Raw genomic sequence first — 23,006 nt, 5'->3', positions numbered from 1 at the left:
CTATAATAATTTAACCCCCCCACAGCCTTCTCCCCTCTCTTTTGGTCACAAGATATTTAACTAATCATCATAATGTTACACAACACAGAGCTTTTTGTTGACTGGTGAATGAGAAGTGAGACATACACCCGACAGCATTTACTCTAATGTTGTCTAGAATTTGCTCAATCCGTCTGTTAGCACATAACTGTCGGACTAAGTGGCAGGCCGGAGATTTATTTACACAAGTTGTTTGTTGATTTGTTGGTTTTGGAAATGACCCTGGCATGGTCTGGTGAGGTTTGCCCAAACATCTTCCACTTTTTCCCTCCCCAGACAGACAGACTTTAGACACAGACCCGCTCCAGATAAGATTTTGTCGGCAGGAACCACATTTGTGAGGATGTTTGTTGTTTGATGTAGCATAGAGTAATGTTGTGTTGTCATTAAATCGTAATTGACTTCCTCTGTGAACTGCAGAGTGGTTAAAGCGCAAAAACTGCGTGCTACCTCTTCTCAATGTGTTTAACTAAAGTGAAAAAACAGGAAAATTATAGCTGTTCCTCAATGTGATGAAGATGCAATGGTCTCCACTTGGGAATCCACTGGCCTGAAGTGAGTATTTGAGCCAAAGTTCACATTTTGGGATCACTCTGGTGCTTCAGTTTGTTGCACATTAGTTAGTTATTACCAGTAAGTTACATATTACATATGCAAGTTAATGACTATAATGGTTGGAGTGGGTTACTCATGAGTAAATGTACAGTAGATCAAAGCACCCATTTGATTTATAAGGCCTTCTTTAATTCACATAAATCAGCGCTGCATTTTTCACGCCATAGAAATTGCTGCAAAGCAACAAACGTTTGTTGTGTTTCGCGCAGAAAAGCTGCATCTGCGCCAAAAGCTGCAGACGGGATGCCTCATTATTATTCCAAGCGACGCGTTGTGATTGGCTCCTGCGCGGTGTGACGTCACCCCGCTCTGAGGCAGAGAAAAAAAACCTTCAGTGGTGCTCAGACCGTGTCTCTCCCCGCTAACAGAAAAGCGCCGTAAAGTCACTGACAAGAGTAGACTCATGAAAGAAACCGGACGACGGATAGTTTTAAAGCTGGATTCGCGCGGCTGCTTCCTTTTTCCGCTATAATTGCGTTTTTTTAGAGACTTTACACTGGTGGTTTGTACCGCGAAGTCCCAAGTCGCCGGGATTTCCTCTCATCTCGAGGTTCCCAAGATGAACTTCGATCCGGTGGTCGGGAAACTTTCTGTAAGTAACGTTTAACACGACTAAAGCTTTCTTACAACTTATTTCTTTTAATTTATATCACTCTGTTTGATTAGCAGCTGTTGATACAGTCTCTATTAAAGTGCTAATTTTGATTAAAATGTGCTAATAACGTCGGATAGCCTGTTGTCTTGTACGCGCTCGCGACGCTACAGCGGGACAGAACTTTATTTAAGCTAGCAGCGCAAACAACATGTTGGTCAAGCTGTCGCCAGCCTGGGTTCAATGAGATAAAAACACCGTTTGTGTCATGGAATTGAAGCCCAGGCCAACCAGACAAACTCCTCTGGGAGGCTGTGCTGTGACATGAGACCAGAAATCACGGCCAGGCCTGTGAACTTGCTGGAGAAGATGAAACAAGCCCGTTCATTGTCCCGCAGGAGCTCATAGACAGGAAGCAACTTTGTGTTTGTTGTTGTTGTTGCTGTTGATTGAAGAGTTTATTTCTGTGATTTGCTCATGTGAAGGCCCCAGATCCTGGTTTCTTTGCTCAGTAGGCTGCATGTGCTGTATCATTCACTCATTTACCCCCCCCCCCCCCCCCTCCTCTCAAAATTACAGCCACCATCTGTGTTGGACATCATGTGGTCATATTGTTCAGACATTCAGCGTATGATGGCTCTTGTTCCGTCACAGCGGATGTAGCTTTCCCTATAGGTGCTATTAATAAGTGCTGTGCAGCTATGGCCTGCTGTGCAGTGCACTCCCCATCCAACAAGCTTTAAAACCAAATTGTGTCAAAAGAGTTTAGAAACATGTCTGAAGCTGTAATCAGTTTGACCACCATTGCTTAAAAAAAAACAGCAATTCACCTTGCCAGTTAGTTAATTAAAGCCACAAAGATTTTCAGTTTTTCCAGCAAAGTTTATTCCACTCTCAGACCTTCACAGAGACGTCTTTTCATTCCTCGGCTGTTGTTTTTTCCAGCTGTGCGGCACCAAAGCCTGACACTAAAAATGCTGTATGCTCACTGTAACGCCTTAAAGTGCGACCAATTTATGAAAGGTTCTTTGGATGAGTGTAAAATATGTGATTTCTTTTTTCTTTTTTTTTAAGATGGGACACAAGGAGGGTGTTGACTTCTCTTCAAACACTATGTTTACTGGTTTACATTACGGTATGAGATAAGAGGCGGAAAATGAATCAGAGGTCGTGGTAACAGGGCAAATTAAGGCATGGCTTCTTTTGCGGTCCATCAGTGTTAGTCATTAAACTGTTAAATGTTGTGACATTTCATCACAGATGTCTCCTGTAGCTCCGCTTACCATAAATGCAGCTGTTAAAGTAAATATAACATCTGCTGATGGGCCCAGAGCTTTAGCGTCTGTTTTCTCCGTTGTCTGATCTGTGTTTTAAGTCATGCAGTCTTCCATTACTGAAATCAGATTTACTTCTCCGGGTGGCAAAGTCAATGTTTATCTCCTCTGTAAACCGCAGTACATTCTGGAGGCCTCGCCAGCAGGCCCTGTTGCTAAGGGACTATGAGGAAACTTCTACCCCCCCTCCCACCCCCCACCCCCCACCCCCCCCCCCCCCTCTAATCCCCCCCACACCCCTTCAAATTACTTGAGTGTACGTGCCTGGCCTTCCAGCAAACTTCCTGTCTAGAGTACACAGATATGCTGATATTGGTGGCATCAATTTTCTTCAGAGAATTGTCATGCCCATGCAAATATACACTAGATTGTTATCTGTGATTGCTTTCTGTGTGTCTGGGTGTTGGTTCACACAGGAAATATCCCTCTGTGTCTCTGTGGACGACATAGACAAGGACAGGACTGACATGTGGGACAAGTGGTGGCCAAACTGTCACTGGGGACTGAGCAGTGGTCAACAAATTGGCCACTCTAGAGTACTTAATCCTGTATCTGCTGCTTATTGCTGTTCTGCATGGAAACCATGTGAACAGTTATAACCGAGCCTGCGGCTTAGAGAAGCTGCGTGGACACTGAATGATGCAATGGGGTGCAACCAACTCACTGTCAGTTACCAGGTGGTTGTGTTCCTTTTTTAAGTTTGTTTGTCATAGTTTCCATTCAGGTATTTATTCTAGAGAGCAGATCTAGGTGGGGATGTTTTTATTGTATTGCTGTCGGCTCCACTGTTCTGATGAAAAACTGTTGTTGTCATTGATGTCAATCACTCTCCAGTTATCAAAGTCCTGCTGACTCACTTAGGGAGTGCCACCTGTTCAGGTGCGGCCCACTCACGTAATGCATACCAACAGAGGCAAGTCAGAGCTCACACATGAATGGTCCAGTGTTGAGATAAGTGGACATGATTTACTGCGTGTGTCACTTATGACTGGATAAGCAGATTCATTGCACCCAGCTATGTTATGATATGTTTTTTAGACCCACGTAGCAACTAACACCACATCATGTCAGTATCAGTAGGGATTTTTTAATTACTTTGAGGTGCATTACTGTCTCATACATACGGCACTGGAGATCTCCTATGTGTGCAGAAGTTGTCTGATGGGTCAAATCACATGAGTTAGAAGTTTACCGTCCTCTTTGAGTACATTACACTTGGAATGGACACTGTTTGCCAAAGGGGCATAAAGTGGTCGCTATTTTGTCATCTGTGGTCAAGAATATGTAGGCGTATTTTAAGAGTGTGTCTGCATATTCGAAAGCATTGTATTCGCACCGTATTTAAACAAGAGAAAATCATGAAGTAGAAGGAAAATGCGATTAGAAAGCTATTATGCTTTTCTCCCCCAGTGCTTCTAAAGAAAATATGGGCATTTCAGTAGAGCTGAAACAATAAGTTAATTATTTTTCAACAATTTTTTATAATCTATTAATGTTTCAGTCACTTTTCAAGCAAAAATGCCAAACATTCAACAGTCTGGTCCCAGCTACTCCAATGTAAGGATTTGGTGCTTTTCTCCGTTTTACATCATTGTAAACTAGGACTTATTTTGGTCAATATTGAAATCACAATAATCTAACGGGATTGTGCATTGACTTTGGTAACATCATTAGTTCAGTGAACTTTTAAAAACACTTAAACAGTGGATTTCCTTAGAAGATAAAGATAATTCAAATATGAGAAACGATTGCTTAAATCAAACTCTCTCTCGTCCTTTTTGGCCATTCCAAGCACCAGTACTGTAATGACACAGATAGATGCAGGTGCATCACTTAACCACAGTGAGTTGAACTAAACATGCTACAGCACGACTGACAGTGAGTTTGGGTTTTTAGGAAGGGGATAAGATGTACAGCTGTAAAGGAAAGGGGGTAAGCTGAGTTTATAAGACAAGATAAAACGGAATAATGGAATGTGGCACAATACTTATTTTATCTCAATTATCTTGTTTTTATAACCAATGGAAGCCAAAATTGTAATTGAAAATAAAATTTAATTGCCCAGCCCTAACAGTTGGTTGGACAAAGCAGCTATAGACATTATCACATTAACATTTTTTAGCTACGTTTGGACTTAAGATAGACTAAATGATTGAGTAGTCGAACAGATTAGTGGATAATGAGAATGAAGTTGCAGGCCTAGTACCTATTTGAAAGGATTCTGTCTATGGAGGACTGTTGAAGAAACTCACCGTAAGTATGCTGTCATGTGGGAATTTCAGTCTTCGATTAGTTAATCGAATAGAAATAGTAAACTATTTTAATAATCAATTCATGGTTCAATCATTTTAAAGACAAAAATTGCAAACATTTCCTAGTTCCAACTTCTAAATTGTTAAGATTTGCTGTTTTTCTTTGTTTAATATGGTCATAAACTGGATATCTTGGGTTGAACAAAACAAGCAATTTTCCAATTTGGCGTTTTGTACTATTTCTAGACATGTTCACAACCAACGGCCCAAAAGTCAAGTATTTTCACTTTACTCTAAGAGAAGACTAAAGAAAAAGCAAATATTCACATTTGCTTAAAAATGGTTGAAATGTTTTTTCATAAAAATAGCTGCAGATTCATGTTATAGCAGTTGATTCGTTGATTGGGCGAGTTATCGTTGAGCTGTAGTCAGGGCACACTCAGTGGTGCATCGGACACATGATGCAGCACAAAGCCAGAGTGGCATAAGGTTTGCATCAGTGCTGTATCCTCTGACTTCATGCTGTCCTGGATAAACTGTTGATTCTTAGAGCAAACTCAACCTTTGTCCAGAAAATGGACCTGTGTTTACAAAGACATAAATCCGACATAAATTCCAACTATTGATTGTCACTCAGGTCCTCATTGCCCTGCTACACCAGCCACATTTACTGCATTTTTGCTGTGATGTGTTTATAGAGGAGGCTATAAACTGCCAGCTTTTCATGGACTTTTTTTCCCTTTTCCACAAAGATGAGCTCTAATGGAGTTAATGTGATTGTCTCTAGAGCAAGATGATGGATTCCTGCACATACTTTCATCTATTAGTCATCCCTTTTTGCTCTTTTCATTCTCTTCCTCCTGGAGTTGCTTTGTGAGTTGGCATTCAGCCTGTCTGTGGAGACCTTAGTCAGAGAAACTGAAAACGCAACGTTAATAGCCATTAGTTATATAGCCGATAGCTTCATATTCAAGGTCCTTGCTTGGTCAGTAACCTGCGCTATGACGCACAGTGATGTTGTGTTCATGTGCAGCAGCCAACTCTTCAAAACCACAGAGACCTCACAAAACAAATTGGAAAATGTGTGTCACGCTGCACCTGCTTACAACATTTGAACCCTTCGAACTTTCGGCAGCCCTCTCTCTTTCAGTCATCAAAACAATAAGCCCATTTTCTTGTGGTCAACATCAGCGTCAGGGTGTCATTTCACCAAAATGCGGTTACAGATTGACTGCCAGGAAATTCGTTTGAACTGTCGTCATCACAGATTTACTTTTTGCCCCCGGTACGAAGGTGAATGTCACCTAACCAGCTTGTGACACACAGTCATGCTCATCTAATCAGTGAAGCATACCTCCTGAGGAAACTCAAGAATTTGTGTCGTGGAGCTGCAGCTTCCCTGAGTTATAAATATCCAGCCTGGCGGATATGTTGTGGGTCTAATCGGGTGCTGGGCTTGCTTGGAGGCAGGCTGCTGTGGAGGGAACAGTTTAGAGCTGAACCCTGCATGAAGCCTCTGTATTGTCTCGAGCTTCCTGTGCTCCCTGAGAGGAGGGGGCAGCCGCTTTTCACACGCTCCCACACATACACTGTATGTGCGCTTGTGTACTCTATTGTATGTGCATGCATGTGTGTCTTCTTCAATGTGTGTGTGTTTTTGTCTGTGTGTGTGTGTGCAGTTTTCAAGGCCCAACAATGTGGTTTTACTGAGCGCTTTCTTGTATAACTGCTTTGAATTGACATGGGAGTCATTCTCTTCATTTTATATCACTCAGGTTAATAATGATGAATGTGTCTGAGCTTGGCTGAAATATTATCAGTGCTGTAGCAAGTGTCAGACTTCTTTCTCTTGACGTGAGCTGGGTTGTGCTTGTCTTCATCATCTAACACAGAATGTCAGTGTGATTTATCACTCAAGGAAAGTTGTGCATGGTCACCCCGTGTCTCCAGGGAATGCCAGGATTTATCTGTAAAGCAGAGAACATTCACTGTCCTGTCAAGGTCAGCCTCAAGGGATTTTAATTGTACAATACCCATCTGTTTCAGTAAGATTACCCTAACAGTTGCTTAAAACATAGATCATATTCAAGTTTAATTTAGGGCAGACTGTATAAAAAGGCTCATCGTTAATGATAAAATGGGGTATGACAGTTAAATTAGAATTCGAACCAAACCAGTGCCACAGTAATATTGCACGTCACTGATAAACAGACATTTGTTGCAGGACAGTGTTCCTCTTGTGTTCGATATTTTGCTGTTAACTTCATGCTCAAATTTCACTTAGTCAGTTGTGATTCTTTGGGTAAAAGAGATATCTGAATACTATGTAAAACCATAATTTAGGAATTATTTACAGCATTCAACCAGACAAGACAGTTGGCAGTTATGGGTAGGTAGTGCTAAATGCCATAAAATCTTGACCTGTGCTAAATTTTTGCCATTGAAAAGTTCAGTCGTTTCAGTCATTTTTCACGCAAAACTCCTCTCAAATGTGAGAGTTTGGTGTGGTCTTTGTCATATATCATAGTAAACTGTATATTTTTTTCTGCTTATGGACGTTTAAAGGCTCCGGGATGCAACGTGTTCATCATTTTGACATAGCAGTTAATCGGTAAATCGAAAATAATACAACACTATGAACAGTGAATTCTTTTTTTACTTTGGCAAGATCATTAGACAATTGGATAACACACTTTGCAGTGGTCGCTGGGTAATGAGGTTATTTCTGAAAAGTCCAGTCAACTTGAAAACAGTGACAGACCAACTTTGTGCTTTTTAATTGACAAGGAGACAGGGATGATCACTGATGATCTTTGATTGGTGCAATGTTTAACCTCTGACATCAGCCGGGCTTTTAAACAGCGGCAGCTGAACGGCACAGTGATACTATAACCTCCCACGTAATGAGAAGGGGAGGGGGGTTCTCTTTTTTGTGGTTGTGGGAGGCAATGATGTGATAAAGAGTGTGGTAACGTCAGAGGAAGACACATCTCGGCATTTGAACTGAGGTAAACGTTTCACATTTAAGTCATTTATGATGCATTTAAATCTGCAGCTGTGGTGAAACATGGTCATTCCATCCTCCAGCCCGTCACATGTTTGATTCTTTAAATGTCATTAGGATAAAATGGCCAAATTTCTCAATGTAACATGGAAATAAAGTAATAGTGGTTGATAATTAGTGTTAGTTTATGACTCAGGCCCCCCAGCTGCTGACCATCTGTGTCTGATGAACTGATTAACTCGTAGTAATATCGATAAATCACTGTGCAGTTTAGGTCACGCTCAAAAACTGGATTGAATGGATTACGTTAACTTCAAAGCGGCGTCTTTTTAATTGGTTTGCTATAGTAAGTTGAGAATGTCTGATGTGAATGGTATTCAAATTCTGTGGAGCTGCAACAGTTAGTTGATTGAAAGAAATTTGCTAGTTAATGCAAACTATTTTTATAATCAGTTAATCGTTTCAGCCATTTTTCAAGCAACATTTACTGTTTCCTGCTTCTTGAATGGAAGCATTTGTTGTATTTTGACTGTTGGTTGGACAGAAGAAGCAATTTGAGGCTCGAGGAAATTGTGACGAGCGTTTTCGACACATTTTTATTTTACATTTTGTTGACTAAACGATTGATCAATTAATTGTGAAAATAATTAGTTTGCAGCCCTTTAACCTAACTTCCTCATTTTACATCTGAACATCTCAGGAGCTCTTTTCCTCTCTGTCATACTATCTAAGAGTATGGATGCACAATATATTCTAACTATCACAAATGTCCCACAATTGATTAAAGAAAAGAATCAGCTAATGAGAAAAGCGTGATATGGAGACTCAGGTCCTGCTCCGGATACAGGAGTATAATGAGGTACATCATGTCTTTCCTTATCAGTTGGCTATGATTGAAATCATCTGTCCAATATGAAATGAAGAGTCTCACTCGGTTTATCTGTGTGCGTGTTGTGTTGTGTAAGTACAAGAGTTTATTGCGTTCTCTGTTTCTGCCTGTTTTTTTTATAATAGAGCTCACTGTAATTCCCTCAGGAATAAGGAGTGATCACAGCCCTCTAAATGGCCCATTGATAACCTAGGTCAACTGAAAGGATGTCCTGTCATTTAGTCACAAATGCATTCTCAGTGTACATGGCATGTGGAGAGTTTGTGCCAAGGCAGTTGGGAAGAACCCAGGGTGTCCAGAGGAAGTGGAGGGGAGCTACTGTTGTCAGAAAAACAGAGGGTCCCTCATTATTTTATTGTAACTGTTATTAGTTTAACTTGCATCCACACAATCATAGCACTAACCCACCATGCATGCAGATTGAAAGCATGACAATAGGGCACTGTTTTACCAAATAATCTGCAGCCAAGCCCGCTCAGTGTTCAGAGGATAGAGAAGACTGTGAAGTAGACTGAACCACTTTAGCCTGGAGTTGGAGAGTTTCCAGGGATTGTGGGTTTAGAGGGTTTTCTACACTGAGGTTACGGTCACTCCAGTCTTCCTCCTCTCTTGGTTATGGAGGTAAAACTAAGCCACATTGTGGCCGTCCCTAGTGTTTATGTTTATGCTACATTTATGCTAGTGTAGTTTAGCCGCCTTAGGACATTAGTGTTGACACATGTTGACGGTGTTGTTTGCTTTGCTTGTCTGTAAGAAGGCTAAGTGTGTTTTTTTTTTTTTTTATTTTACAAAATAAAAGCCGGGGGATTGTTCATGATTCCCACATGGAGAAGTGATTATGCACTAGTATGCCTCTGCCGTCCTATATTAAGAGCCCGTCTTAGTATGTAAAGAGACGTCTGTTTTTCGTCTCTTTAGAGTTGAAACAGTTCATCCATTAACTGATTAATTGCTCAAGAGGAAACTGTATCGTCAATCACAACCTTTATTCCAGAAAAGTTGGGATGTGTAAACAGGTTGATTGGTAGCAGGTGAGAGTATCATGATTGGGTATGAAAGGAGCATCCTGGAAAGGCTCAGTGGTTCGCAGTCGACAATGGAGCGAGGTTCACCACTTAGTGAATAAAGGATATTACTGCATGGGCTCAGAGACACTTGTATTCTGTTTTTATTTATTTTACTCAACATTTTTTTGGCTGTGGGCTGTAAGTGATTTTCAAAAACAGCCAACCTCTACTTAGTTGCAGCTTCTTTGATGTGAGTTTTTACTGCTTTTCTCTGTTTCGCATCATTGTAAACTGAATATCTTCGGGTTTCTGGACTGTCGTTCAGAAAAAGCAAGATGATCAAAGACGTCAGCTTGGGCTCTGGGAAAATGTGATGAGCATTTCTCGCTATTTTGTCATGTTTTATAGACTAAACAATTAAGCAATTAATTGAGTAAATAATTGGCAGACTACTAGATAAAGAAAATAATCAATAGCAGCCGCTCAACGTCTCTTTATAAAATATGATTGGATCCTCTGTGCACAGTAGCAACCGTCAACTGTTGAGCGTAAGGTTTGCCACTGAGGGCAGCTGCACCTGGGAGTGTTATGAATCACAGGCCCTGAAATGAACAAAGACTGGAAATGATGTAATCTCTGCGCTGTCTATGCATCTTCACTGTCAAAGAGACACCTGACTGTTAGCTTTTGATCGGCCACAGTGATTTTTTAGCTACTTGCGCCTGAATAGATAAACTTTTGGAAAGTCGGTGCAACTTCATTCTGCTTATGCATTGTAGAAGTGTAGGATTACGTTCACCCTGCCACCGTCGTCTTTTTTTCCCATCTCTCCACTGTTTTGTCGGGCACATATGCTTCCACACAGACTTTTCTCTTTCCTTTTCACACGGCCTTCTACTTACTCCCTCCCCAAATCTATGTCTCTCTGCATCCCCCACCCTGCAGTCGTACACATCATGTATTCAAGTCTAAAAGACTCACCCTGTGTCATGCAAGCTGTTGGTCCCCCCTCTCATTTTATCGTCCTCCCCTTCCCTTCTCTCTTCTGCCCCCCCTCCCTCCTTGCCAGAATGTTTGGATAGATCTAAATGGTGTGATTGTGACTGCTCTGCCGGCCGTCTGCCCCTCCACGTCTGCCTCTCAGCGTCTTTGGAAAGTCTGACGTGAGCAGAGGGAGAGGAAGAAAGGAAAAGGCAGAGAGAGAGAGAGAGAGGGGAAAGTTCTTTTGAACAACAAGGCATGGCGGCCCTCCAGAGAGCCAAGTCTAGCGTCAGGAGTCAGTCTCCGCTCCAGCCTGTCCCTTTTTCTCTACCTCTGTCTGTGCTTTCAGGCTTTATTCATCTCATTCTCCCACACTGTCTTTTTAGACAACGTATTCCCTGCAGAACGTCCCATCTTCAACTCGCTGTCTACAGTTTCTCACTTTGAATCCACCCTCATCCTCCTCTTTCTCCCTCTCAACCTGGCCCTCTCTCCGCCCTAACCTGTTTCTTTCTCTCCCGGCCGAGCAGAGGTGGACAGAGGGGGGGTTGCTGGTGCACAGGAGAGAGGAGAGACAAAACCTCCGAATCTAGGCCTCTCATTTACTCAGGGGGTGTCGCATTGCATTTGAGGCGCTTCATGGTGGTGTCACATGTCGTGGCATTCAAAGAGCCGGGGTTTAAGAATGTGGGTCATTTGAAGTAGAGGCACTAAAGTGTGTTGTTTGCCAATGAATGGGGCCTTCTCACATTGACACGGTGAAAAGCGTGTGAATAAACACCAGCGCCTGGGGGCTACACTAAAGTGTTCGGCTGTATTCTTCTCAGTACCCCACCTATACAAGCCTGTTATTATCTAGCACATGAATGGATTTTTGGAATCACATTTGATATGGGCACCGTGCTGGTGTTAGCTGAGATACCTTATCAGACCCCTTCTGTTACACCCACAGTAAAGGAAATGGAGTAGCTGCTGTTTAAACGTTCTTTTTAAACACGAAAACCAGATCACGCAGTAATTAAGTTTGGTTGCCTGTTGCGCTGCATGCAGTTAGTGTATAGCTCACCATCCTGCACACACGGGGTCGTCTTGCCTCCAGTTCTGACCGGCTAGATGGCTCCCTTAATTGCTTTCCCACGGCAGATGTTCCGATCAGATGGTTCAAATTAAGTCGTAGATTGCTCACACAAGGTTTTCTGTGAAGATAGACTCTCCTCTTTACTGTTCTTCATCTAATGGGTTTGAGTGGGTGCATCTGTATACTGTGTTTACACAAAAAATAATGCTAAGCTTTCGTCTTGGTTTTCCCCGCTCTTTCTCTCCCGGACCGCCTCACTCCACCTGACCTTGATGATCCAGGTGTTGGCGGCAGTGCTCCTCGTCGGGCTGGTTTGTCACGCAGCAGAACTACCAGCATCTCAGTGGTCCAGCGATGAATACAAAAACCTCACCCTTCGACGGCACAGAACGTGTGTGGAGAACGAACAATACCTCCATCAGGGACTCTGCTGCCTCAATTGCCAGGCTGGTAAGGAGAATCACTTAAAATAAGATACCCATTTGCCATTACAGCTCCAGTTGCAGCCACACATACAAGCAATGTGGGCCTGTGTAAGTACGCCTGCTGCAACCACCTGAAACTTCCTCTTCTTGCATCCTTAAAGAAATGATCTTTGCCTTCTCATAAAAGAAGAACTGAGTGAAAGCATTTGTGTGAAAAAAATTAAGTCAAAATGTCAAACCCATAACCTGAGCTGGGTTCCCAAATGAGTTTTGCAAATATTCTCTGCATGGTCTGGAAAGAATGCATGACGACCAGGAGCAGACGGCAAACTGCTCCATCTCAGCAGAATATGAAGTGGAAGTTATTTTTAAGTCCCAATTAATTACAAGCACCTACCCTTTTTATTTATTGTATGAAGAATTTGGTAAGGTTGTTAACTTTTTTTTTTCACAGAACATACTGTGTTTAGCCAAGATGCAATTACAGCACGCTGCTGCTAGCTGATCGAATTATTTCATCAGCTATTCTGAGTTCTAGGAAATCGTTTTATTTTTATTGAGTCAGGTTTTGGTTTTGGTTCGCATTCATCAGTGGAACATTTGCTAAACACATGGCGCTTGATCAACTTAAATGTGCACGGACATTTAAAAGCCAAATTATTTAAAATCTTAGGGTTATTTTTATCTTGTTTGTGTCAGTTTGACTGAGAAAACCTACAAATCAATGGTTCAGTAAGAGCTTTTGCAAATCAACTTGATTTCTAGCATCTAAAATGTTCATCTGCAGAAACAGTGGAAATTAGGCCTTTAGAAAATCGTGAGTGTGCACAAGGACAAAAACAAAAGTATAAAGTTATTCATGGGAGACACATAATTAAGAGATATAAGCTGATAAAACAAAGCATTGCTGCTTGCTTGTAACACTGTCCTGTAGAAAAATCTTGGTTTCTCTTGGTTTTTATATTTTTCCCTCTTTTATGATCCTGTTTTCTTGCGTTCTTGACAGATGGTCAGTTGTTACCACATCCATAAAAGCCACTGTGACCACTTAATGGTATTAAACATTAGCTTTTTGCTTCTTTTTGTCAGTGTGTGCTTTTGTTTAACCAGGCAAATCCTTCTTGGCCTTTATGCACATTGAATATCAGTGTTATCCACACTTGAGCCAAAACAAACTGTATTACCCCTGAGCCAACCACAGCACCAATCCTCTAGTTTACTCAATACGCGGTGAGTTCAACCAAAGAAGTCTTTGCCTTCTTTTTGCATTCTCTGCTGGGTCCTTTTTTCATTTGTGCATCAGGTACATCCTGAAAACGCATGAGAATCAAGTGGGTTTGTTCATGGCGTGTGTGAAGTGAGTACAAAAATTCTTGTAAGCGTGACAAGAGACCAGTGGAGGAGCTCAGTGAAGCAGTTCCTGTCCTCCTTCTAGTCCCCATGAAATGCGGACTTGGCTTCCTGGAAACCTGTCATCTTCTGTGAAACAAAAAAATCCCACCCCTCTGCACTTTTATTAAATCTGACTGCCCTTCTCTTCCTAGCATATATCCCATTTGTTTACAGTTTAACAGCACAAAACACAGTGTGATCCCGTGCTGTGGTATGTCCTGTCCCAACATCCTACTTCAACAGGAAACACATTACATTAATGACGTCAAGATCCACAGGGCTTTAGTTGCCTGTATTTTGTGTATATTTCTCACTTGTAGTCGTTGTTTGACCGTTTTCTGGTTTTATTCACAGGAACCTTTGTGCAGAAGGAATGTGAAAGAGACCAAGAACAAGGGACGTGTCTTTCCTGCGAGCATGGACAGACCTACACGGAGCACTCCAACGGGATGAACCGCTGTTTGCCCTGCACACACTGCCGCTCAGGTAACGAGACTGCCTGCGTCTTGACGTGTGTTTCATAATTAACAATTTTGATTGAGTCAGTCGGAAGAATTGTTTGTTATGGTTTTTTTTTTTTTAACAACCTGGGTCTTGCTTCTCTGCTTTTAGGGTATAATTGAATACAACATGTAATAAGATTTGAGTCCATTTGGCCAATCACTGCAAGCAGTCAGACGCTGAGACTTTTTTCCACCCATTTAACCATATTAATTAGGGCTGTTACTAACGTTTATTTTCATACTAGATTAGTTGTTTGATCTAGAAAATGTCAGCAGTTTAAAAAGTTAAAAAAGCCCATTTCATGTTCCCTGGAGCTCAAGCTGACGTCCTTACTTGTGAGAGCAACAGTTTCCAAAACCCAAAGAGACTTAATTATTCACCATTAGACAAAGAAAAGCAAAACTTGATTTTTAAACCATTTTTGTGACAAAAAAAATTACTTAACAATTAGTTGATTATTGAAATAGTTGACTTTTGGCTTATTAATTGATTAAGTAATCAATTGATTGAGTAATTGTTTACCCAATTATGTGAGAGACACATAGGTGACTATAAAAGTCATGTCTAGTGTAATGGGACCACAGCCCTTTAAATCTGTATGTCTGCGTCACGTCCAGATACTATCTATTTCCACTGCGAACACTGAAAATAAGTCCCGGGTTATTTTAAAAGAAGCAATGAAATGAAATAACACCTAAGTGGATTGCCCTTTAATTTCAGAGTCTTGTGTAATCCGGTCAGTCAAAGATATATTGTTTGGGAAAGTTAATACCTTTTTGTCTGTGCCCCCGCCTTTCAGCTCCACTCATGAAAATGTGATCTTATGATGTTACACGCAGTAGTAGGGCGTGTCTTTGTTGTTTTGTTTCGTAGGCTGAATGTGAGCGTGCTACCTGTCTCAGGAGATTAGCTCGTGTGTCTGTCTTACCTGGCTGAACTGGGTGTGGCCGTGTGTCATTGTCTCCCACACTGGGCGTCTTTGTGTCCAGTGAAAGGCTGGAGCTGCAGAAAAGGAACTACTGTTACATAGGATGTGTTTTGTGCACATTCATTGTGGTTTTAAGACGGAGCTCTGTGTGTTTTTGCTCTAGTTTTAACTTATTTACGACTAGGTAATAATTAATTGGAACACGCCACAGGAAATGTGAATTCAATCTTGAAAAGTTTGCTATGAAGCTCAGATAGTGCTGCTATCTGCAGCACTGAAGAAGCTCCTGTTGGGAAACATCTGATATTGCCAAGCTGCAGCGGATTGAATGAATCATTTATGATGCCAGATTGAGCTTTGCTTTAAGCCGTGTTTTCTCTTTAAAACAAAACCTTGTGATGAATGTTGTGGAGGGTGTTTCACTTAGAAAAGTGATCCTGGATTTCATTCTGTATCTGAATTGCACAAATTACTTATATTACACAGGAAGTACATAGAAAAAGCTAATCATGTTGGGCTAAACAGACGCTTCAGTCTGATTTTATGCCTTGTTTGCCCCACCCCCAACACACAGACATGTACAAAACACCTGCCAATTTAATAGAAATAACATAATCAAGAAATTGCAGTGTATTCCTCAAAACACCAGCTGCCTGACTGGTAGCTACATTCTGACTTGTTGCCAGTCTGCCACTTCTGAATGCTGTTTTATTTCTAATGGAGGTTTGGGTTTACCAGGGCTCAGATCCGATTTAAAGCTTTGTTGCTCTATTCTGCATGTGTTACGTTCCAATCAGCACTGAGCATAATTATGTAACAACAGGCTTTAGGCAGAATCTGTGTCCAAAAAAAATACATTTTCAGTGTAGGAATTAGCACAAGACCTGCATTGTCAGTAGTGTGTAAAATGACTCCACTGGTGATAAAACAAACAGCAACAAAACTTGATTTCTAGCTTGATGGAATTAAATAAATGACCAACAAATGTGACAAAGTGGACAAACAATGTCGTGAGTATTTCAATAAAGTTAGTGTTTTGTATTCATCAATTGGATCATTGTGAGAAGTGACGCAAGATTAAAACTTCTAGCATCTTTAACATTTCTTTTCTATCACCCATCTTCACACTTAATCAGTTCTTATTTTCAAATATATGAGTCCTCGACAATAATTAAGATGATTGTGTGCTGCAGGGCGTTCAACAGTCAGGCAGTAAATTAAACTGTCTCAGAGTGTCTACGCCCCATATTCAGAAACAGGAAATGAATGGATAAGCAAATTGTTTTGTGTTGGAAAATTATCATTGAATTTTGATTATTATCTATCATTGAAATTACAGCCCTGATTCCACAAAAGATGTGATACTGTGGAAAGAAAGCATCAATAAAACAGAATGTGGTCATTTGTGCATTTTTTCTTTTTTACTCAAATGACAACAACACAAAGACAATTTATTTAATGTTTGACCTCATCAGCCTCATTGATTGTTGTAAATATCTGCTTATTATGAATCTGATGCAGCAACACATTTCAAACTAGTTGGGACAGTAGCAACTAAAGACTGGGAAAGATGTGGAACGCTCCAAAAACACCTGTTTGGTAACAGGTGATAGCATCATGATTGGGTATGAAAGGAGCATCCTGGAAAGGCTCAGTGGTTCACAGCGAGGATGGAGTGAGGTTCACCACTTTGTGAACTCATGATTGGATAAAGGATGTTACTACATGGACTCAGGAACACTTTGTTAAACTGTTCTTGTCCTGTCGGTAAACACAGTTTGTTTGTAGATGATTGGATTCTGTTTTTATTTACCTTTTACACAGCGTCCTAACCTTTTTGGAGTCAGGGTTGTGGAACAATCAAACCCATTGTCCCGACAACTTGGCAGGAGTAGCAGTTAAGAGCTGCTGTGGTAAACTCAGTAGTGGTCCCTGTGGGAGTGTTTGTGTACACAGTGAGTGCAGACACCAGCCAGGGAAAAACTCAAAAAAACAACAACACTGACAAGAGAAAAGGACAAGGAGGAGTTCACCAGAATTTATATGTGCCAAAAGTTATATAAATAGTAATGCTTCTAGCTCGTCTTCTGCAACTTCAACAAATATTTTTCTTTAAAAGATGTCAGCCGTTATTTTTTTTTTTTACCTCCATGAACCAATCAATCTGTGTACATCCAAAGATTGACCGTATGTGTGTTTATATCTATACAAAACAAATTGTTGCCTTGAGCCATCGAGTCGCTCCATTTATAGCCTTGCGTCACATGACGGTAGCATAACTCACTGATAGTTAGTGGCAGGACTGACGCAAAGATTTCAGTGTGGACAGAAAGAGTTCAAGTCTTTCATCTGGCTTATCTCCGCCTCAAATGTATGGACAGAATGTCTCCCAATAAATTACACAAGTCTTCTCTTTTGATCAACACAGTGCTGCTGACACACCTCCTAAACAATTTTCCAATGAAGGTGACAAAGTGTTTCCAATCAGATGACTGGACTTTGTATCCAGGGAAACTTCTCACCTGTGGAAAAGTTGACGAAACCCGTGTCCTCATTTAGGTCATAAAATGTCACAACCTCGGCCCGTAGATTAGAGCTAGAAATGAATATCTGAAAAACTACTGCTTCTTTACAGAGTTCTTTAAAACTCTTCAAAGAAAAACTTTATCGCTTGATACAAAATGAGCTGAATTGTAGGAAAGCGAGTGTGGAAGATTATAAGGAAGTAAGAGCGTGCTCACATTTTGCAAACTAACACTGCAATGTTTCCTTAATTGGCAAGCATGGACATCACATTTCTGTTAAAGGTCAATCCTGTTGAGTTGGAATGCTGGTTTGTTATTAATTTTGATTGCCTCTTAAAGGCCCACTGTCTTTTTGGGTTTCAATTTAATAAATGAATAAACCATGCCAGATTCTCCATCCCCATAACCTGAGGAAGCCAAAATTGGAAACCCAATTATCTAACTTTTTTTTATCCTGAAACATTACCATATAATTTGCTAACGACCTACAAATTAGCTGAGAGGTCCGCCATGTTCTCTCTCTTTTAGTGCCGCCAATGGTCACAGGTTTATTATGAATCTACTTGTAAAACTTGCTGCACAAAGTTGGATCACAAACTCTGCAAACTCCTTCACTTATTTTAAAGACCTAAAGCTGCCTTACAGGTCTGAGTTGACTCGTCTTCTGTTCGATAGACTGGTTTCTTGTTTATCTCTGATTTGATTTAAGTTCTTTGGTGCTCATTTCACAAACAAACCCATGTCTGCCGTTTCATCTTCCTCACATTTGTTTCCCTCCACAGATGAGATGGAAACTGCTTCCTGCACCACCACCACAGACACCAGGTGCCAGTGCAGACCGGGTACCTTCTGTGTCCCAGATCAGGCCTGCGAAGTCTGCAAACGCTGTGCCAAGTATGTGTCATTTACTTCTTTCCTGAAATAGTTTACAGTTCTGCTCTTCAACCGTATCACCAGGGAAGACTTTTGATATCGGGCCATTCTGCAAAACCCAGAATTACATCCCATGCCAGCATTTAAAAGATCTCGCTTTCTAAATATCTGCATGTGACGACTGCAGTATGTTGAGGTTAGGGAATGATCACAGGTTATAGCTAATAAACTATCGTTGAGATATAGTTAGGGTTAGCTAACTGGAACACTTGGTTAAAGTTAGGTCAAGGACTCACACATACCACTCCCCACACCCTTATTCTCTGCCGTGTCATGTATATGTATATAGACGCTAACTCATGCAATATGGGTGTAACTCTTAGGGTAATGGGTTGACTCTTTCGGGCCCAGTGCATCCAGTTCAAATTCAGTTCCTGACTGGCAGAAAACCAGATTGAAAATCAGAAGAACTCTTGAGGACATCTTAAAGCTAGAAGCTGTTTTTTGCATGTTTTTGATATGACTGATAAACTGTTTTTTTTTCCTTCAAAATTTCAGGTGTAAATCAGGAGAGGAGGAGGTGAAAAAGTGCACCCCCTTTTCTAACACCGAGTGTCGAAAGCGGGATCCGTCCCCGACCAAAACCTTCCCGGCCCTCCCCACACAGACCCCTACTTCTGCACCAAACATCGGTAACTTGACCTCACTGTTCCGTACAAAGCCCTCTGCTTTACGTTAGAGGTTATCTTAAACTCACATGTACAGTTTCGCTGAGTTGTTCCTGGTTTTCCAGCTGTTCCTGTATCCATCCTAATCTTCATCCTCCTCCTCCTCCTCGTCGGAGTGGCTGTGTGGTGGTTCAGATTCAAGCAGCGTTCATGTGAAATACCATGTGAGTTGGCATCGTGGACTGTATTTTTGCAGTGCTGTTTTTCTTATAAAGGATGTATTTCTAATGTTCTGTATTCTGCTTTTAAACAGGTTCAAAGAGCCATTCCAGTGATTCCAGTGAAATTGTGAAGGTTCCTATTGTAAGTTCTCGTTTTCTTTGATGTCTTTCACGTTGTGTACCTTTTTAAGGGCTTTACATTGGTTATTGTTGTGTGTGAGCCGTCACAGCTGACACAGATGATGTGTGGTACACTATGTCACAGTTTTCCCCTCCTACACGTTTTCCTCTGGTCAGGACGAGAGTGGAGCCACAGCAGAGGAGAGACAGAATAATCAGAACGCTGGTCTGGAGGGGGAGGAGTCCCGCCCGGAGTCACGGCCCCTGCTGCAGGAGACCCAGGCTGGGGTGACCAAGGCCTCCCCTGCCCTCGAAGATGAGGACCGAGGACTGGGAGACAGTTTGCCCAACACCACTAGTTCGTCTCAGACTAGCCTGTCAGCTCTGCCCACGGCAGCTTCCTCTGGTAACACCCCACGGCAGAGCCCCACTGCCTTCAGACTGCAGCCTGTAGACATGGTGAGGGGGAAAAAAAGCATCACATCTCAAACGTCATTTGTGTTTAATTGTGATATTTCAGTTTTTTAATCACCGTTGTATTTGTATTTTCTCTCAAGTTGCAGGATGATCCTCTGCGACATCGACTGGTGCCACTACTAGGTAAGATTCATTGCCCCGAAAGGCCGCTGACGACAGAACACAGCACCACTTATCCAAGTTCATGTCAGTCCACAGTCAGATGAACAGTATCTTCTCTAAATCTCACATTAGCTGCTTGATAGATTATTCTCATGACAGTCAGGCCATATCTAAGCCTTCAGGGCGTTGGAACATTTTTTCTCATGCTGGATTAAAGAGGACATGGCTTAACAGGTTTGTTTGATCCTCTATTAAAAATACGATGTAAGAATCCCCTGAAGGAAAATGTGTCCATAGTGGGCCCAAGCATTAATTACCGTAGGATGTTTTCATGCTGTTAAGTTAGTGTAAATGATCCTTTGATGGTCATTGTAGGAGAATAGAACATAATTTCATCCAGAGTTTCTGTGTGTGCAGTGAACATTGTGCCTGTTTGTGTCTCAAAGTCTAAATATTATCTGTATATTTGTTTTCTAAGGGTCAGAGAAATCCCTGAAGAAGAGCTTTGATCTGTTCGACGAGTACCTGGATGTGCGGATTCATAACAGATTCTTCAGAATGATTGGAGTCAGCGACAACCACATTCGGATTGCGGAGAATGGCGCCCCCACTGACAAAGTGTATGAACTGCTGAAGAACTGGATGCAGAGGCAGGGACTAAAAGCCGACATCAACGACCTGTTAGAGGCTTTGTTAAGTATGGACCAGCGGCGCTCCGCTGAGAGCATCGCCTCTGCAGCCCTGCAGAGACGCTACTACAAGCATGCAGACACACCCTGAAAGCTGAAGTCACAGGGACTGCAAGTGAAGAAAACACAAAGTACTTAATACAAGAGAACTAAAAGCACATAGACCCTATCGGTGGACATTGTGTCTCGCAAACAGGCTTACCTCTTTGTGGCTGAGCAGCCACGTCTTCAAAAGCCAGTAGTTTTAAACAGAAAAACACAAAAAGGGGAAAGTCGAGCCGGATCGATCAGAGCTCTCAGCATGTTGACCACTCGCCAAACGCAGAGGTGTAATAATGAAAATGAAGAATGTGTTTTGTGGTCAGACTACCACCGAAGACAACGATGAACGTGATTTCAAAAAGAGCAGAAAAAAACATGAAGGTGTCAATTTCCACATGCAGAAACGGCTGCGTGTTCGAGGCTCTCATGAAGCAACATGCATCCAGTTACTGAAAGCTTAGCCGTCTCTGGGCACGTGTCACTCATCTGGTCCTCTACCCAGAGCAAAGTACACTACCTGGAGACAAGGATATACACTGGTTTATAGGAGTGGCATTAGCTGTGTCACTAATACTGTGCCTCTTTGTTGCACTGACCTCTGGCACATGTAGGATCTGAAACTAAAATCATGCTATATTTGTTGTTTTGTAGATTTAAGCTTCTCTGAGAACATATGTAACAGTTCATGGACATTTTCCCGACTAATGATGATCATAGACTTTACCTCGTCGATGCCATTTGATAATCTTAAATTTATTTAGGCATACGTTTTCATGATTTGATGATGTTCATGGAGTGCGGTGATTCAAAAACGCCATTTTGTCGTTCACATTGGAGAAATGCTTCCAGTCTTTGTCGTCCAGTCATTTATATGTTCAGTGTTACTACACACACGACATTGTAGAAGGAATTTCACATGCTGTTTCTGTCGGAGCAACTGTTAATAGTTTAGTCAAATGTTTCCATAATTTTTCCATGTAACTTGGAGAACTTCAAGGTCATTTTATTTATTGACATATTTATTGTAATGAATAATAATTAACTTTGATTATTTATACCAAAAACGACCCTGGAAAACAAGCACACGCTGTTTTTGTGTTGTGATGACGTTTAGCTACAGGGCAAAATGACTGACATCCAAATTTTCAAGGTGTGGTTGAAACTGGCAGCGTTGAGTCGAGCTCTGCTCTCGCTTACCGCGCCGCGTTCAGCGTCGCACGCCGGTCCACGCTGCCGGCGCGTTGATGCGTCGTGTGCCAGTGAGCCTCCAATCAGACAGCCTTCAGCACGTTGTTGAAGCGTTCATGCTGAATGCGGAGTGTGTCATTTCAAATTGGAGCTGAGGTGACATCAGTCTTAAGAAATGTGGACTCACCTGTTGAGTCGACAGTCCTGTACGTGTCTGCAGGTGCGGATTGTTCTGTCTCAGTTAGACTCAAACTAGATGAAGGAAAACTTTTTCTGGATTTTAAAAGAAGCTCAAATTCATTTCTCTAATTCTTTCTTATGTACATACAAATGTCCAGAGAGCATTCAAGCCTCACGAAGTGTATATGTATATATGCAGCGCTGTTTTCAAACCAAAATGAACACAGTGAGGTATGAAGTTATTGAGAACAACAGAAACACCGACCGCAGTAGTTGGCTGTTGACGTTGTGGTATTTTCAGCTAGATTTTGCCCATGTTTCTGCAGTCTCTTGTGTATAAAGGAAAGAGTTACAGAGTTATATATTATTGCTGAGGAGTGACGCTACAGTGCTGGCACTGCCATCTGTTGACGGACAATGAAAATACAGCCTGCATCAATTTCTAGGGACCCTCACACCCCCTGTCACTTCTTTTTTAACGCATCCATTTCTTAGACTTTCCTCTGTTGAAATTCCTCTTTCCTGAAGTAGAATAGCAGTGAATTGTCTTTTGTTTTTTTAAACATGATTTCTGTGTTTTTACTTTTACATATTTCATTACAAGTCCTGAGTTGTTCAATTAACTTCCTTAAACTTGTGTAAAAACGTTTTGTGCAGCATTGCCATTAAGCCATTTCCTCCTTAGTTATCGTTTGCTTGTCGTGGATTTCAGATATAAATTATACAAATGCAACAAAGCTGTTTTTATGTCAATTTCAAATAAATGTTTTGTACAGTAACCATTTGTGAATTGCTGATGTTTTCATATTTGGTTACACACAAAAAAAATCCAGGATTATGTCGATCAAACATTAAATATGGTATGAAACCCCATGTTTAAT

General features: G+C 41.4%; 1 protein-coding gene across 1 annotated transcript; it reads left to right on the top strand.

The window, feature by feature from the left end:
• Positions 1–1,000: 1,000 nt before the first annotated feature.
• Positions 1,001–22,922, top strand: tnfrsfa (tumor necrosis factor receptor superfamily, member a). Its single transcript, XM_041960115.1, has 10 exons — positions 1,001–1,246; positions 12,073–12,241; positions 13,963–14,094; positions 18,348–18,459; positions 18,997–19,130; positions 19,232–19,330; positions 19,420–19,469; positions 19,625–19,906; positions 20,005–20,047; positions 20,505–22,922. The coding sequence occupies exons 1-10, from the start codon at positions 1,214–1,216 to the stop codon at positions 20,804–20,806; spliced, it is 1,356 nt and encodes a 451-aa protein (XP_041816049.1). The 5' UTR covers positions 1,001–1,213; the 3' UTR covers positions 20,807–22,922.
• Positions 22,923–23,006: the final 84 nt, after the last annotated feature.

The sequence above is a fragment of the Chelmon rostratus genome, chromosome 19, assembly GCF_017976325.1.
Source record: "Chelmon rostratus isolate fCheRos1 chromosome 19, fCheRos1.pri, whole genome shotgun sequence".
Classification (NCBI taxonomy): Eukaryota; Metazoa; Chordata; class Actinopteri; order Chaetodontiformes; family Chaetodontidae; genus Chelmon; species Chelmon rostratus.
The sequence above is the reverse complement of the archived record's forward strand: the minus strand, read 5'-3'. Positions and strand labels throughout refer to the sequence as shown.